General features: G+C 43.3%; 1 protein-coding gene across 1 annotated transcript in view; it reads right to left on the bottom strand.

The window, feature by feature from the left end:
- LOC131882387 (uncharacterized) overlaps positions 1-2,790 on the bottom strand; it is a gene marked incomplete in the record, with an annotated part of 13,987 nt that extends 11,197 nt beyond the window's left edge. The window contains 1 exon segment of the mRNA XM_059229516.1: positions 119-2,790. Coding sequence (XP_059085499.1) covers positions 119-2,790 — 2,672 coding nt within the window.
- Between the last annotated feature and the right edge of the window lie 12,852 nt (positions 2,791-15,642).

The following is a 15,642-nucleotide window of genomic DNA, read 5'->3' as shown; positions in this document are numbered from 1 at the left end:
TCAATGAGCGGCTTATCACACTTGAGTGATCCTACGTGCTGCAATATGTGACTCAAGCCAAGCTTCCTCGTTTGAAGAGGCCACAAGCCAAGCCAGTTGCGACAGTTTTGGCGCCTACCTGATGAAACTCTGGTTTCTCTCCAATCTCGGGAAATGAGATTCCTCATAGTCCGTGTCCGTGTCAATGTCAACCCATTCGTCTGAAGTGGATTTGTCCGTACTGCTACTCATCACGGAGCCGCGTTTGGAGTTGGAGCGCTTGAACCCCGGATTGGACACTTCACTTAACTTGGCCAAGGTGTACGAGAGGATTTCGTCGGGGTTGGTGTTCGGACTCTTGGCAGCCTTCTTGCTCTTGTCGCAAATGGAGTAGAGGTCTTGCATGCGTTGATCGGTCCCGGCCTTCCCGCAGGCCAGATTGAGGATGGATCCGGCGATGCTTTCATACAAATCAGCGCCCAGGGTGCCATCGTAGAAGAACCGGCTGTTGAGCGTGGAACTTCGACTCTGAGCGATCTCATGGTACAGACACGATTCGGTTCCATCTTCGAGGATGATGGCGGGCATGGCCTTCACCAAGGACGATGGGCTGGATCGGGGATGAGGTAGGTGGCCATCATCATCATCATTCACGGGTTCGTAGCGGGTCATGACGGAGATGTTGTCCTCGGAGATGCTTCGACGAAGGCCCAGTTCCTCTGTCTCATCTAAAAGCGAGAGATAGGACTCCTCGTTTTGCGTTTGATCCACCTCATCATATGCGAATGATCTTCGGGATCCGATTTCCGAATAGACCGCACTGGCTAAATCCATGTAGGAGTTGCTCTGATTCACCAGGTCGATGTACTTGTGACTAGGGGCCATGATATCGTCATACCCACCATAGGTGGACACGCTTCCACATTTCTCATACTGGTTGGATTCCAACGTCTTCCGGAGGAGGGACTCGTTTCTCCGCACAACAGGCGCACGATTGGTTAGAACGCTCTTGATGGAGTCATTCTTTTGCACCTTGACGGCCTCCAGAAGGCGCTTCTTGGCAAAGGACTCCTTTTTGATGACCTTTGTGTAGGGGTCATTGGGCGGGCTCGATGTCTTGGTCGAGTTTTGAGTGGCGGCCTTTGTACTGAAAGTCTGGTCATTCTCTTGCGCCAACACGGCCAAGGTTTGCAAATAACGAGAGGTCAGGGAAGCGGTGGGAGAGGCAGAACTCGTGGCTTTGCCTGGATGCCCCAAGTCATTATTGCTCTTGTCATTCTCATCTGGTTGCTCTTCTTTGATTGGCGTGGTGTGATCAATTTCCCAGTGGTCTGTCAATGGCTGAGCATCAACGGTGGTCACTTGTTCGGCATGACTACCCTTGGCTGACGTCACAGAGGAATTCTTGGAACTTCCGTTGCAACCGACTATTTCACGCGCTTCATGCCTCTTGGCCGCACGACTGCTGCTGTTGTTGTCGCTGTTGTTGTTATGATTACTTACAATACCATCACCGCACGGAGCACTGTTCTCTCTTGAAATATTAGCCTCACAAAAACCACCACCAAGATCACTCGTTTCATTGCCCCCCTTTCGTGCTGCGGCGATGGCAGCACGTCTCAGACTTCGTCTCAGAACTGCAGTGTCTTTTCTGGCTTCTTCGTCCAAGCGATTAAGGGCCGAGATGATTTTGGATATGTCTCGCTTGTTACATAACTTGAGCTCTTTCTCTGGCAATTTGGTGGCCATAGGCTTGTGCTTGGAAATTCCCACTTCACTTGATGGCTTGATGAGGGCCTCAGGCTTCATTGACACGGGCCTTTGACTCTGGACGGGTTTGGTCGTCTCATTGGATGACAATCGACCCGCCATGGGTTTGGTCTTGGGATAGGAGCATCCCGAGGAAGAGGTGGTCAGACCCACGTTTTGGGAACTCGCAGGGGCCATGACCGATCGGGAGCTGTCAAATTGAGACGCGAGCTTGGCAACGGTACATGGCGCGAGTTTGATGGATCTCCTCGTCACAATGGCCCCGGTTGTGGACACGGGCTTTCGCGCCGGATTGTGTCGAACAAAGGCCGAAACTGGCAAGTCATCCACGACGTCATGCTTGTCACTTTGCCCGTCGCCTTCTTCTTCCTCCTCGTCCTCCTCCTCCTCAGAGTCAATTTTCACTGGCACTATGATCTTCTTACGGGTCTGTTTCTTGGGTGTGGGAATGGCAAATGTGGTGGATCGGCGATCTTTCCCATCACGCACGGCTATGGTCAAGCTTGCGCGAAGGTTGCTATTCCGGCACAGAAGGGCACCGGTGTCGTTGATCAGCTGACTGAGTTCCTCGATCTTCTGATCCTCCAACGTCTGGGCCCCTTGAGCGCTCAGAAATGACTGACCCCGCCTGACCGACTTGAGTTCAACCTCCCCCGATAAGACACAATCTTCGCCCAAAGCGTCCGAAGACGCGGCCGACGACGAAGAGGCTGATGCCCCCCCACCAGGGCCATCACCACCATTCAGGACGAATTCGCGCTTCCACACGTTCCGTCTGGGGCGACCGGTGAGACGTGATCGGGCATCGCCAATGCTGTCAATTCCGGAATCGTCCGTGGAGTTGCCATCGATCCTTGAGGTGAGATTGGAGGTCAACGAGGACTCCCGGCTGGAAGACGAAGATTCGTCTGAGCTCTCCTCTTCGGGCACGAAAATCACTTGCTTCTTGCCTTTCTTGTACACGTTTCTAAAGTTCTCGTAAATCTTGAACGGGCTCTTGAACTTGGCCGCCTTCTTCTCAGATGCATCGGAAGCGTCCATGTTGAATCTCAAGTCATGATAACTTCCTGGACGAACCTGGAAGAGGGAGAAGAGACACTTTCGTATTTACTTTTTAGTTACTAAAGGCACCGTGGAGGACTCATTTCTATCTACAGTTGTAGTTCCTCTTTCGTGATAAGGCATCTATCTATCTACCTATGTTTGTATGTACCCTTGTAGCTTGAGGAGGGGGGGGGGGAGTTCTCAAGACGAGATGTACAGATGTCTGTGATAGGTGTCACAACTGGACACTAGCAAAAGGAATCTTCATTCGAGAGTGGATTTACAAATTACTGGGATCCGATCGTAATCTGAGAGCTTCCGGTTTGGCAGCATTGTCTGATCTTTTTTCTTTTTCTTCTTCTCCTGATATCCATCCATGCCGTTCAGGATATTCCTTGTTCTCAACTACTACAAAGCACGACGGAGTTTATGGCACTTCGTGAAATTGCTTTCATTGAGTTCATGAAACAATTGTCGACGGAGATTTCTCATCGATTACTTTGCTTTCAGCGAGAAACACATGTTGATACACCTGCTTTGGAGTAGTTCGGATAGTAAGAAGTACTTCTAGCCAGCATCTCCCGCCTAAAAGTGAAAGTCGGAGCAAACCCGTTTCATAAAAATAAATGGGTCGTGTCATCCAAGAGATGTCGTAAAGTCTTGAGGGTTGGTCTCTTTTCTACGTATTGAATTCGAGACAAGGCTTAAAGCTCAAGGTGGTTCGAAAATGACTTGTCAGTTTTGATTCATCTGCAAGCAAGAATGAAACTGTATTATTCCATCGAACTTGACCTTTTGGGCTTGGATTCCAATGAGAGAATGTTCTCGCCATAGTACAACAAGCCGCAAAAGAATCCGATCCTTCATAGGCCAAGAATTTCTTTTGTCTCGTATTTTTGGCTCGCTCTGGAAGAATCTGGCCTTCCTCACTCAAATGTTGGGGATGAACAAAAAAGAAGGGAAAGGATTGGTTGGTCAATAACATCTCAATAACATCTAGTGGTGGTGAAGCATACCTTTATTCATTCCGGTATTTGTGTGCGCAAGTGTCTCCAAAAGCCACTCAAACATGACTTGAGCACACTCGAGTGCTTTTCGACATTAGAGTGAACAATCAAAGACTATTGCTCGCTTTTCACAAATATAGGTGCACCACGTCTCAAAAGTCTTGATTTATTTCCTTTTAAAGCAGCCAACTCGATAGTGATGCTCCAGATCTGTCATGTAAGTGCAATCATTTTGATTACGATTGCAAGTATATCAATGATATTAATCATTTCCAAGCAATTGCAATTAATCATATTTGAAATCCAAGTTATTGCAATTGTTTAAATTTAATTTTCAAATCAGACTTTCATTTTGATCTGTCACTCATTGCAAATGATTTGTGAATCTATAACATGGATCTAGATTTGGCTGTGGTACTGAACCTTTAAATGTCTGTTGTTAATATTGTTCACAGACTTGTCATAGTAAAGAAATGATTTCCAATGTAGCAGGATATCGAAAAACTGTATATATGTAATCCCAATGTAACGGAATAGAACTGAACGGCAATTCAGGAGTAATTGTTATTAATTTCAATCACGTTTGAAAACTGAGTAATTGTGATTGCAATCAATCAAAATTTAAAGCAAAGCTCTCAATGGTCTTGGGAATGGTCTTTCCTTGGAATAGACCTTCCTTGGGATGAAAAAAGATCAGAGTCAAGGTATCTTAAGCCTTCTATCATAGTAACCCAATGACGTAACTCTGTTTGGCTGAGCGGACAATTTTACTGGCAATATGAGACATAATGCATTATGGAGGCATTACACAGACGACACCAAAGATCAGTGATCTCTTGTTTTGTGTGACGGAATTGGCCTCTTCATTTTCGAATCATTTCAAACCTCCTGTGTACTTGTCGAAATTGCAGCTCATTACCATTTTTGGCTCAGAATTCTAGGCTAAAATATTCGTATGCTCTTTTTGGAAAGGTGATCAACGAGAAATTTAATCGTCTCACAGAACCTGCGGAAAGCGCTAGCTTCAAAGAGTTTTTTGCAGCTTTTTAATGGTGATCGTAACGAATTGTCTTCTTGGCTTAGGCCGCCTCCTACGACCAAGTTGATTTGGCTGCGGTAAGAAATGTGGTTTCTTTTCCGGAAGAAAAAGCATCACTTTTTTTTTGTTTTAGCAAATTGAGTTCATTCAACCGCGTTTTGAGACTCGAATATTCCAGCCAATGCACAAAACGACAAAATTGAATGAACTTGTGAAACGTTGGCCAAGTCCTTTTCACCCTCCTAAACGTGATGAAGGAGTAATTATGGCGAGAGAGTGCATGCCTCATGATTTTCTCGGAGGTCGTTGTTTTGCTCGACCTTGAAATTCGTGATCACGATCTTTTTTGAGGTCATAAATCGATCATGTCATTAGCTGATAATAAATAGTAATTGATTTTCTTCAAGCCAAGAAGCTTAGCTCTAACGCTTTAGGGATTACCTCGCGAGGTTTTGTGCTATAATGGTGGTTCCGTTGGATGAAGAAGAAGAAACATACCAAAGAACGTGGAGATAATTGGTGAAACAGATTGCATTTCGAGCTTACTGTCAAATCATTGAGATTTGTTGGTTCCAGGGAGAGGCAAGAAATTGGTTGTCCAAAAGCCATATGGTCTTCCACTTGAAAGCCTTTTAATTGGTGAACAGTGCTCCTCTTGAATAGAAATCTTTGCATTTCCCACTAAAACTTGAGCATTTTTGAGAATCGATTGTTTGCGTGCTGATCAAAATTAGATTTCAATCCAAAGAGCGAGAATGATGGCTGAATTATTTGTGTCAATGACCTGGTTCACTTGTAATTCAATTTGGAAAAATGATCTTGCAAAATGTGAAACAAAGTTGGCATTTCTTTCATTTATCATATCCATAAACTCATGTATGTATGCATTCTAGCACTCTTCATTGATAGGATTTGAACAAAGAAGCTGGTAGTAGCCTTCCATTTGATGGAAAACTCACTTGGAAATGGAATCTGGTGAAATTTTACACGTGTTCTGTCCTAATTTCGGTTTGAATCCTCTGAGACGGAAGTTATTCATTTCAAATTCATTCAACAAGAAGCTACACAGAGGCATGCTGATTCAGCAACAGTCATCACCTTATGTATGGACATTTACACGTTCAGTTCAGTACTACTCCGCAAACAAATGGCCCCCTCCAGAACAAACCAAAGGCATCTGTTGCTGATGGTTTTTCCTGGGGAAATTACAGTTACAATTTGAAGAACCAACGCAACTATCCCAAAGCTAAGCTTCATTTCAACCAACCATTTTCCCATCAGAAAATTTTCCTCTCTTGTTCATCAATGGCTAATGATAGCACCAAAGCATGTGTGAGATCATCATCATCATCATCGTTGTCAGCATCATCATCTTTTGCTTCTTCGTGAACTTGTTCTTCTTCATTTGTTTCCTTTATCTCACCCATGATGTTCCTCCAAACGAAGAGAAAGCGTAGGCTGAAAATGACTTGGACATTTTGAGCGTTTTTTCAATTTAGTTTCTCTTCAAAAAACCACTGAGGTACAGTTTTAAGCTGTGCCAAAGAAAGTCTCCTGAAATATATATATTGCAATAACATTCAATGGTAGCATCTTGGGCAATACCTCCCGCAGGGTTCTTTATACTAATTCATCTCTTTAGTGTGCTTGGCGCTCCAGATAACTAACTCTTTGCTTGAGTCACTCCTGATTTTGAGAATCCTCAGGGTTCCTGGCAAGTTACAAACTTTGTATCTTTTTTTTAGAGTTCAAATTTGCTTTGCTAATCTCTGACATCTAGGAATTGCGTTTGGATTCATCAAAGTTCCTTGCAATTCCAAATGACATTTCTATTTCTGTTTCTGTGTATTCTCAGCATCACAATCAGTCAATAGAACACGTGTTTTTCAGAATTTGCGAACCCCGTGTAATCGATTTGAAGAGCCTTTTTCATTGATCTCCAACCCAGTTGGTCCATCCACGTGTGTGTGTGTGGGACGGTGGCTTCAAATTCCTTTGCTTGCCTGGGTGGATTATCCAACAATTATTTGCTCATGACTGGCCCAACTCAGGCCCCATCCACTGACTCCTACGATAGTCAAACCCCAATATGGTGTCCAATACGAAACAATGAACCATGCAGATAATGCAGATAAGACAGAGCTTGCAAATGAACTTGAAACCAGAGTATGGTTACGCAATCGTTTCTTATCATCCCAAGGTGAATCTAAAAGCAACGAGGACTCATAAAAAAGTGTACTGCGGTTGTTCTCAATTGTCATGCTCTCACTCTATGTTTTTAAAACTCTTTTCTGCGTGCGTAAATGGAAATAATATTTGGCCCAAGTTGTGCGGATGGATCCGAGAGGAGAGGAAATGTTTCCATTTATGTTTGAAAGAAGGAGAGAGAGTGACGATGAATCTTTCGGCGGGGGAAGGAGCTGCAAGTACTTTTTTGGCCATGTTTTGAGCATGGAAAATACGACAGGAAGGAAAGTGAACTCCGACCAAAAGAGGAAATATAAAGTGAGTGAGTTTTCTCCCGACAATCCATTGTGCAGAATAGAAAACCATTTTTTGAGACATGACTCCGACGACCGGCTTTGGATGCTCTCTCTGTCACAGATGTGCAAGAATAAGAAGGTCAGAACAGGCTTAGTACGTACGTGGTACACATGTGCACCCATGAAAACGAGGAAGATGAAGTACTCTTGGCATTTATCCTTGCACGTCAATTCCTGCTTGAGGAAGAAAGGCGATAGAGACGCTACGAAAACAGGCATTTAAACATTTAAGAAGAGAGAACGAAAAAAGGTGGCCCTTTTGGACTCATCGAGCCCCTTCCTCTTCCTGCAGAGGATTCAACAGAATCTGCATCGATAACAAGATCTCGTCAAGGATTCGCTGGCTTTTTTGGATTCATTCATTCACTTGAATCTGAATCGCTCCTCTGGTTCTTCTTAGAACAAGAACCCTGAACCTGGTCGTTCATTCCCATATAACTGGAAACTTGCAAAGGAGCCGAACGGCCCATTTTTAGCATCACTGTTCTACCGCCTTATACCACAGTACTTGCATGTTCTCAAGGTTACAAGTAGATAAATTCGATGCTACCCTTTTGGCATTTACATGATTTCAGATTCGTCCTTGATCGGGATATACGCCCTCAATTTTGGGTGGCGTTACGGGTTGGACAAACGAAGTGTGGCATTGCCAAATGTCAGTTTCTCAAGTGTCCAAGGAGACGGACGAAGAGAACAGAGCATCCATCCAAGCCATTTTTTCTCCCTCCCAATGATGATGCCTTTGAATTGGCTTCAGAGCGAACTCTGAATGGGATGGATACTATGTATACGTATGCTCTCTTTTTTTGGCCATGTCACGGTATTCAAGGCTATATAATCATACGAATTTGACGCCTTGGCCAATCGGCGATCACTCACAATCTGGGTTGGATCAAGTCGGGATCTACAAAAGGAAATCCCAAACTTCAAGTGGATCGTAAACGGAAGGTGATCATCTCAATAAATGTGAAATCTCTCCTAATGGCGGATGCATTGATTGATTCCGGATATGTGAACTCCTATCAAACGAATTGAATATCCTCTCTTTTCGATTATTCAAGCCTTCAATTCCCTTTCCTTCATACTTCCACTCCAAGTCAAAGGGGACCTGATTGGTAATTACCCAAGAAACCCATGAACGACAAACTCTGCTCCTTGAAAGCAATTATTTCATCCCTGGCGTGGCAATCTTGGAACGAACGGTTTCTTGCCGAACGAAATCCCCGGTGGTCATATTAGGAACAAAATCTAGAATCGAGACCCATATTGTTTGGCAGCCTCATCAAAGAATAGCTTCCAAGGATAGACGGTTTGATTTCGTTTGGCGAGAAGGTGATCTTGCGCAATCCGCGCCAAGTTCGTCATGCCTTTTTTGGGATGTTCTTCGACCACCCCTGTCTTTTCATCAAGGGCCTCTCAACAAGCTACGAATACGTCAAGAGAAGCCTCTAGATCGTCGACGTCATCCGATCTCTTGCGTGTGTGTGTGCATAAAGGTATGAGAAATCGTGTCAAAACTCTCAAAGACATGTTGGAAGAGCCCATATCAAATATCAAACAAGAGCCCGGTAGAGACCGTTTAGTAGAACCAGGATTGGTTCCAAAGGTACGAAAAAGGGGACTTTATCTGATTGGTGGGTGAGAGTAGTACTACGTGTACACAAATGTGGAAATTGATTGCTTTACTACAATGGTAAAGGAAGGAGCTTCAGACATTGATCTTCAGAGTAGGGAACGTGATGGATGATTGTGGTAAGGGGTCAAAATGGGAATGAAGGCTGACTCGTTAGATGTGACCCAAGAATTGTTTTGATGCATGACATTTGTGGGCGTCATCAAAAGACAGAAAGACACATTTTTTATCTTAATGATCACTGGTTTATAGTGCATAATCTGTTAATCATTAAAGAAATGCTTTATGCATTGCTATTTCTTGCAACCATTTATCCCTTAGAAGCATAAAATGTGTTCAGATTTCTTCAGCATTTTGTAAGATTGTAAGAAATGAATGCGGATTCTACGCGTTTGTCGATGAAAGTTTACTACTTGATCGGAATTGTTTGGAAGGGCACAATAACGAAGAAAAATCAAACAATTCAATATTCCTACCATCTTTGAACTAATTCGGTATATGCCAGTACATTGTTTGCTTTGTATTTATTACGCGATGACATGACCAAGACTTCCGATAAAAACTTCTAATATCCAAATGATGTCGCTTTTTTGAAAATCAGAAACAGAACTGAAGATTACCTCCAAAACAAACAAAGTGAATGTATCCAAAAAGCTTCTTTTCATTTACGAAGAAAATGAACAAAATTCCAATTCTTTGGTACTAATGTTTGATCGGAGGGGAAATGATCAAGACTGTTTTGGAGTCCTTGAGAGTTGACAACCCACCTCATTTCAAAGATTGAAATCACCACGAGGATTCGAAATGAATAGCTAAGGTCTTATATCGAGAATCGAAAGTTGTTTTTCTTGTTAAACCAAGAGCCGATTAGACACAATGATCCAAATAATCAGTCTTTTATACGTATTCATGCCAATGACGGAATGTTCTAGTCATCCTCAATGGACCAACTGACTGTCCCCTTAAAGTCAATGTTGGTCACAATTCGAACGCTCCTTCTGCAAAACGTCTTTTGTTTCTTTCTCGAAGGAGTCCAAGATTCCGGAACTAAAGCGCCTTCATACTTGAATGGCATGTGGTGGCAACAAAGAGGCATGAGAGGCAATAATGCTACCAATACTTCTGTCCTGTTGTGTCCAATAGAGAGAGAGAGAGAGAGGGACAACATGTGTTCCCACCGAGCACCAGGATCCAACACTTATCCATGCAGGACAGATTCAATTAGTTTCCGGATTCAGCTGGCATTTTTGCTTTAATTGGCGCGGCGTTTAAAACGATCTTTGTCATTCCAGCGCGAATTACGGTTCTTGTTTTCCGTTCATGAGGAATGATTCTGCAGTCAAGGGCTATTGCATGGGATCCTTCTAGCTCATTGCTCTTGGCCAGGCCTTTGCGAATGGTCGTGATGCAAATGGCCAGTTTTGACAAACATCCCTTCAAGATTACTGGCAAGCCATTTTTGAAACGCTTTGTGTCTCGAAATGGGGCTGTAACCAATTATAATGGGCTCCACATCTCGTGGTCTGGCGGTTATTCGTGATTAGGTTTTCCTTCCACTTGCGGGTTCTCCTTGATTGGTTGCATGATAAATGGAATTATATTCAGTTAGCGCTCTCAACTTGAACGAGGTGGATTAGCTCTTCGGGGAGTATTCAGGTTTCATCATTTCAACTCACAGTCGATCCCTTTGCATCCGAGTCATCAAGCATGTGTCAGGCAGTTAATCTCAGTGAACTATTACACAATGAGTCTGTGGTAGTCAAGTTTGGCCAAGACACAAACATAGATGGGGACTCGGATCAAGTGACCAGAGTTTGGTATTGAGGAGAGCGGGTGCAATTTGCAATGTAGGGGGTCAAGACGACCCATTCGATTGAGAGTCTAGTTTCAGACTGAAGAGCTTTTGCAAAACCGCTTGCGACACTATGGTACTTAAAATGCCTCTCCAAGATCGGGAATCTTCGAGTGACGAGGTTGAGCCAAACAATGAAAGGGAGAAGAATGAAACGTGACCTTTACTTAGCGAGCTTAACAACCTTTGAAAGTCATTAGCATAAGAATTATGGCCGTTCTACCCCGCGTTGTTGCGGTTGTTGTTGATAAGGAGTGAAAGATGTTTGGGCAGACTCGAAATTTTTGAGTGTGCACAGTTTGCTTTTTTTGCCTCTTATTCAAATACTCAATCTGTTTGCTATTAGCAAAGTCAGCTGTTTCATGGGCGTAAAAAGTACAGTTAATCTCTAATATCAGATTGAAAAATCATGGGGGCAATTCTCACGATCAGTTTTCAGGACAAGGTCGGCTGCTCATTTATTGGTGGGATGGGTTCATGAGGTGCTTGGAGATTTCTCCTCATCGTCCTACTTGCAGGTGCCAAATAATGGCAATGCAAAATTATATTTGTCGACGAGAGCTGCTTCTGGCTCGCGAGGCGTGTAATTAAAATGAGCATGCCGAGAGCCCACAATCAGTCTGCGTACGGTGTGTGTAGCAAACACACACATATGTACACATAACGCCCCACTCAAGGCCTCTCTCTCTCTCTCTCTCTCTTTTGGTTGGATTCAGAAGCAAGGATGACGCAATCCTGACTTTAATTGGGCTTGACATGCACTATGAAATACCAAATCATGACGAGATTATACGATCCCCTTTCGGGCTAATTGAACATGAACTTAACAATAGCACTCAAAGGGAGCGAGGATGCTACCCTGAGGAGCACCATTGACATTGCTTTTATAGCGACTTCCAGTGTCAAGAGGCACTTGATTTTGTGGTGGCGTTACTCTAAACTTGGATCAATACATCACAGCTCAATGAAAGGGTGGTTGCCAAAAAAGAATTTCAAACATCCTGCCGATATAAAATGTGTTCCACCGATTTTCATCATTGATCACTTTTTCTTTTCCAAGTTGCACCAACAACGGTTTGAACGAGTTTTAGGGGTCTTCAAGTAATACTCGACGGCAATGCAATGGGCGACGAAAGATAGTGTTCTTCGCATTCTATGATTAAAATTTTGGCTCTACGGGAAGCAATTGTGTGTGTGGGGGGTGGGGGGGGAGGGAGGAGAGATGTATTGTTCATGTGAAACTATGCTCTACAGTAGTTTGAGCTCGAAGTGTGACAATGGTAGACAGGTTACAATTACTCGTCAATATGCCCTGATTCTCTTTGACGGAAAGGGAACTAGGGCCCAAAGGGGACGACACTCAAGAAACGTCAAAAGAGGCCGAAATAGAACACGCATAGTTCAGAAGGGTGAACGACTTGATTCGGGAAGAGGGAGAAAATCCGAGTTTCTGCCATTGGGGTCACGACATTTGTGCCCTTTACGAGCACTTGGTGAAGAACACGCAAAAAGGAAAATTCCCGCCTCTTTCTCTCAAAGGCATGATCGCTTTTATTCATTGTACATTGCAGATTGTTCATATTTATTTTGCTTGATCGCTTTTGAACGGCTGGGAATTGAATTCTTTAGGCACGCTCAAGGGATTTGCCCACTCATCAGTCCAATGCCTTAAATCCACTCTGAGCCATTAAGCTTAGTTCAAAAGATTTATCAACCAAAATAGGTCTTGCTGTCCCATAGTCCCAGAAGCAATCGTTTGGTACACAAGCTCACCAAAATTACTCGCACCTCCCCTCGATCCAATTCAATTGGCAAGCCCTTAAACGGGAATGTGGGTTGCCCCCTTTTTGGACTGTTAGTCGGGTTGCTGGGACTAATTTGCGACAATGATGGCCAAACATGGACTTGAGAAACTCAGCACTCGTGAACCAATCACAGTCGCCATTCCCGGGATCCTGAAGCGAGTTTCAGGACAGAGGATGCGTTTATGGAGATTACGTTTAGTCCGGGTCCATCAAGGATTGCGTAAGTTTCCTTGGAGTCTGTCTGTCATTCAAAGTCAGCGTATAGCCAGCCAACTCAATCTGAGGAAAGTTGAGGGCTTTGACTATCCATAAAAATTTGCATAGCCCTCTTCTGCTTCGCTCGTGGCTTGGGCTGATAACGATAATAATAGCAGGGTTTCGAACTTGGGGAGGGAGTGAAGGTTCAAATTTGCACTTGTCCTAATCATTGTCAATTTTCCTCAAATTGCAGGGCCTCATTGGACAAATTCAGAAGTTGCCAAGGCTCTCAATTACTCGCCAATGTTCAAGGCTGGCCATTCATCAATACCTGCGTAGTCAAGATGCTCATTTCAGCCCGAACGTTTTAATAATAATCCGTCCTGGTCCGGGACTTTTTTGTGAAGGCCTTTAAAGCAAAACAGCAGGCTATGATTGTCATATTTTTAAACGTAGAAGATGAACTAGATACCGCCTATGTTGAACTGGTTGAACCTATCATATACACAACTCTTCCAATTTCACTTTAGATTTGTCCAATTGCCATTTCTTTACCAGATTCATCCCGATTAATGAATGGATATTCTTCGTCCACTAATGGCAATTAAGAGCTTAATTACGGGGAGTGAAGATCACGCTAATTACGCCGAACAACATATGAAGTTGACATGTTCCATTTCGTTCGTCAAAACAGTTTAAAACGCCTTCGGATGAATAATTATCAAAGCAATGACCTATCTCGCAACGTTGACGTCACGAGGAAACAAAAAGAAGCAGAAATATCCAACATGTCCATTTCAGCTTAAACTGCCCCTCGCGAATAAATGTTAGATGTCAACCATTTTCCACTTTGATTCGAGATGCTTTTGCCCGCCTAGACGTGCTCAAGGGCGACTGACTAATACTCGCATTCGCCATTTTGCATCACGATTGATTCGCCTACGATTCCAAGCGCTTACCTCAATTTTGGCCAATCTTCGGAGCGAGAACCATGTCCATGGTCTTGGTATTATGGATATCACACGTCAAGGTTTCTCGATTTCACTCCGCCAATCGAGCATAACACCCCAACCCTTTTTTCTGGAGATCAATGGAACCAATCTCTATCACACACACTAAAAGCTGGCAGCACTTTTACTTTCCTCTCCGTGAGTTCAGGTCAATGTTTTTCTTGGATCATCACCCCCTGGTCATTCACTGCACTCTCTCTCTTGGTATCTCTTCGGTGTCTTCCGCATCCAAACGGACTCACATTGGCAGGCACAGGTACCTGCCAGCCCCTTCTCATCTAGCGGGATGAGCACCTTCAAAAAAACTGCCACTCTCTCTCTCTCTCTTTCTCTGTATTGCAATGGGTTCACAATTTGGGGGATGGACGGTGTATTGGGGACACTCAAGTTGTACCGTAATAACGCAGACGAGGCAGGGAAACTTGTCGGATGCAATGATCTGACTTCATGAACGACATGAACCAAACTAAGCCAAGATGGTAGGGGAGGGAATGGTTTTCCGTGGTGACTTGGAAGTGGACGAGGAGCGCTGGTATACTTCGCGGGTGTGTACGCTGTGGTACGTGGTGAATACGCGTGTGTATCTTAGGAATGCTCTCGCCATGATCCTCTACCATGAATGGTTTACTGTAAAATTTTCTCCAAAGGCTCAGAGGGTTATTATTTCAGCGAGGCGACTAGATTGGCCGCTGGCTAGATTTGAACTTTGAGCCATATAGGTATCTAAACGTTGTTGATTTCGAATAGGTTTTTTATCAAACTTATTTTACGCCATTTTGTAATACTTCCTTTACATTTTTGTGGACGAACATTACTGACAAGCCAGTCGTCTCTTCATAGAGGGACCTTTGTTCGTTGTGGTGGATACACAATGGAATCAACAAAGATGTATACATTCCTAACACCAGAATGAATTGCTAAGCACTAAAATTCATCTAAAGTCGGTTTTTGTAACAAGAGAATTGGCAAACAATATAACGATGATAAAGTGTTAATTGAAAACATTTCTAATGGAAAACAGATATGAAATTTTGCAAAAAAAACGTCAATCCGACAAGTCGACATGTATTTTAAAGCTCCAAGTTTATTGGCATGAACTTCCTTGCAACGAGATGTGGTAGGCTTTAAAATCTTGTCGACGTCAAACCAAAAAGAAGCATCGTTTCCGAAATTTGCCAGAAAAAAAGAATTATTCGTAGATTACGTTTCCAATCAATCCAAAAAACTGCACTAATAATCAGACACACTGATATATTTTTTTTCCTTTCATTCAGTAATTTTGACCAATCATACGAAATTTTCATGAATTCTATTTAAGAAATGATAGGAAAGTTCTGGGTCCATTATAAAATACCACCATTTTTAATTAATGAAATCATAGGCTCGACTATCATTTTTTTAAAAAGACCAATTTGTTCCACCCTCTTTAAGTTAAAAATTGTAGATGTGAGGTCAAGGCTAGTTTTTGGTGTATTCTCAGACGTACGAGTTGGTCCCAGGAGGATGAATGTGCGCCAATGCTCTCTCGATAGACTCTAGTAGAGGACTAGTCCTCTAGACTCTAGCAATCTCTCTGATAATACAGTATTCTTTCGACCAAATTATTCTCTCTGTTGGTTAGATTCAGTACTCAGCTAAATTAGAGAAAAAGTAAGGAAGCAATTAAATGACGAATCTCACGCGTTATGACTTGTTTTTCGTACATCAATTTGTTCAACCGATGCTCGAAATGCATCCCTGTGACAAGTGAGGTTTGAAGTGC

This window comes from Tigriopus californicus, chromosome 6, assembly GCF_007210705.1.
Source record: "Tigriopus californicus strain San Diego chromosome 6, Tcal_SD_v2.1, whole genome shotgun sequence".
Taxonomy (NCBI): domain Eukaryota; kingdom Metazoa; phylum Arthropoda; class Copepoda; order Harpacticoida; family Harpacticidae; genus Tigriopus; species Tigriopus californicus.
The sequence above is the reverse complement of the archived record's forward strand: the minus strand, read 5'-3'. Positions and strand labels throughout refer to the sequence as shown.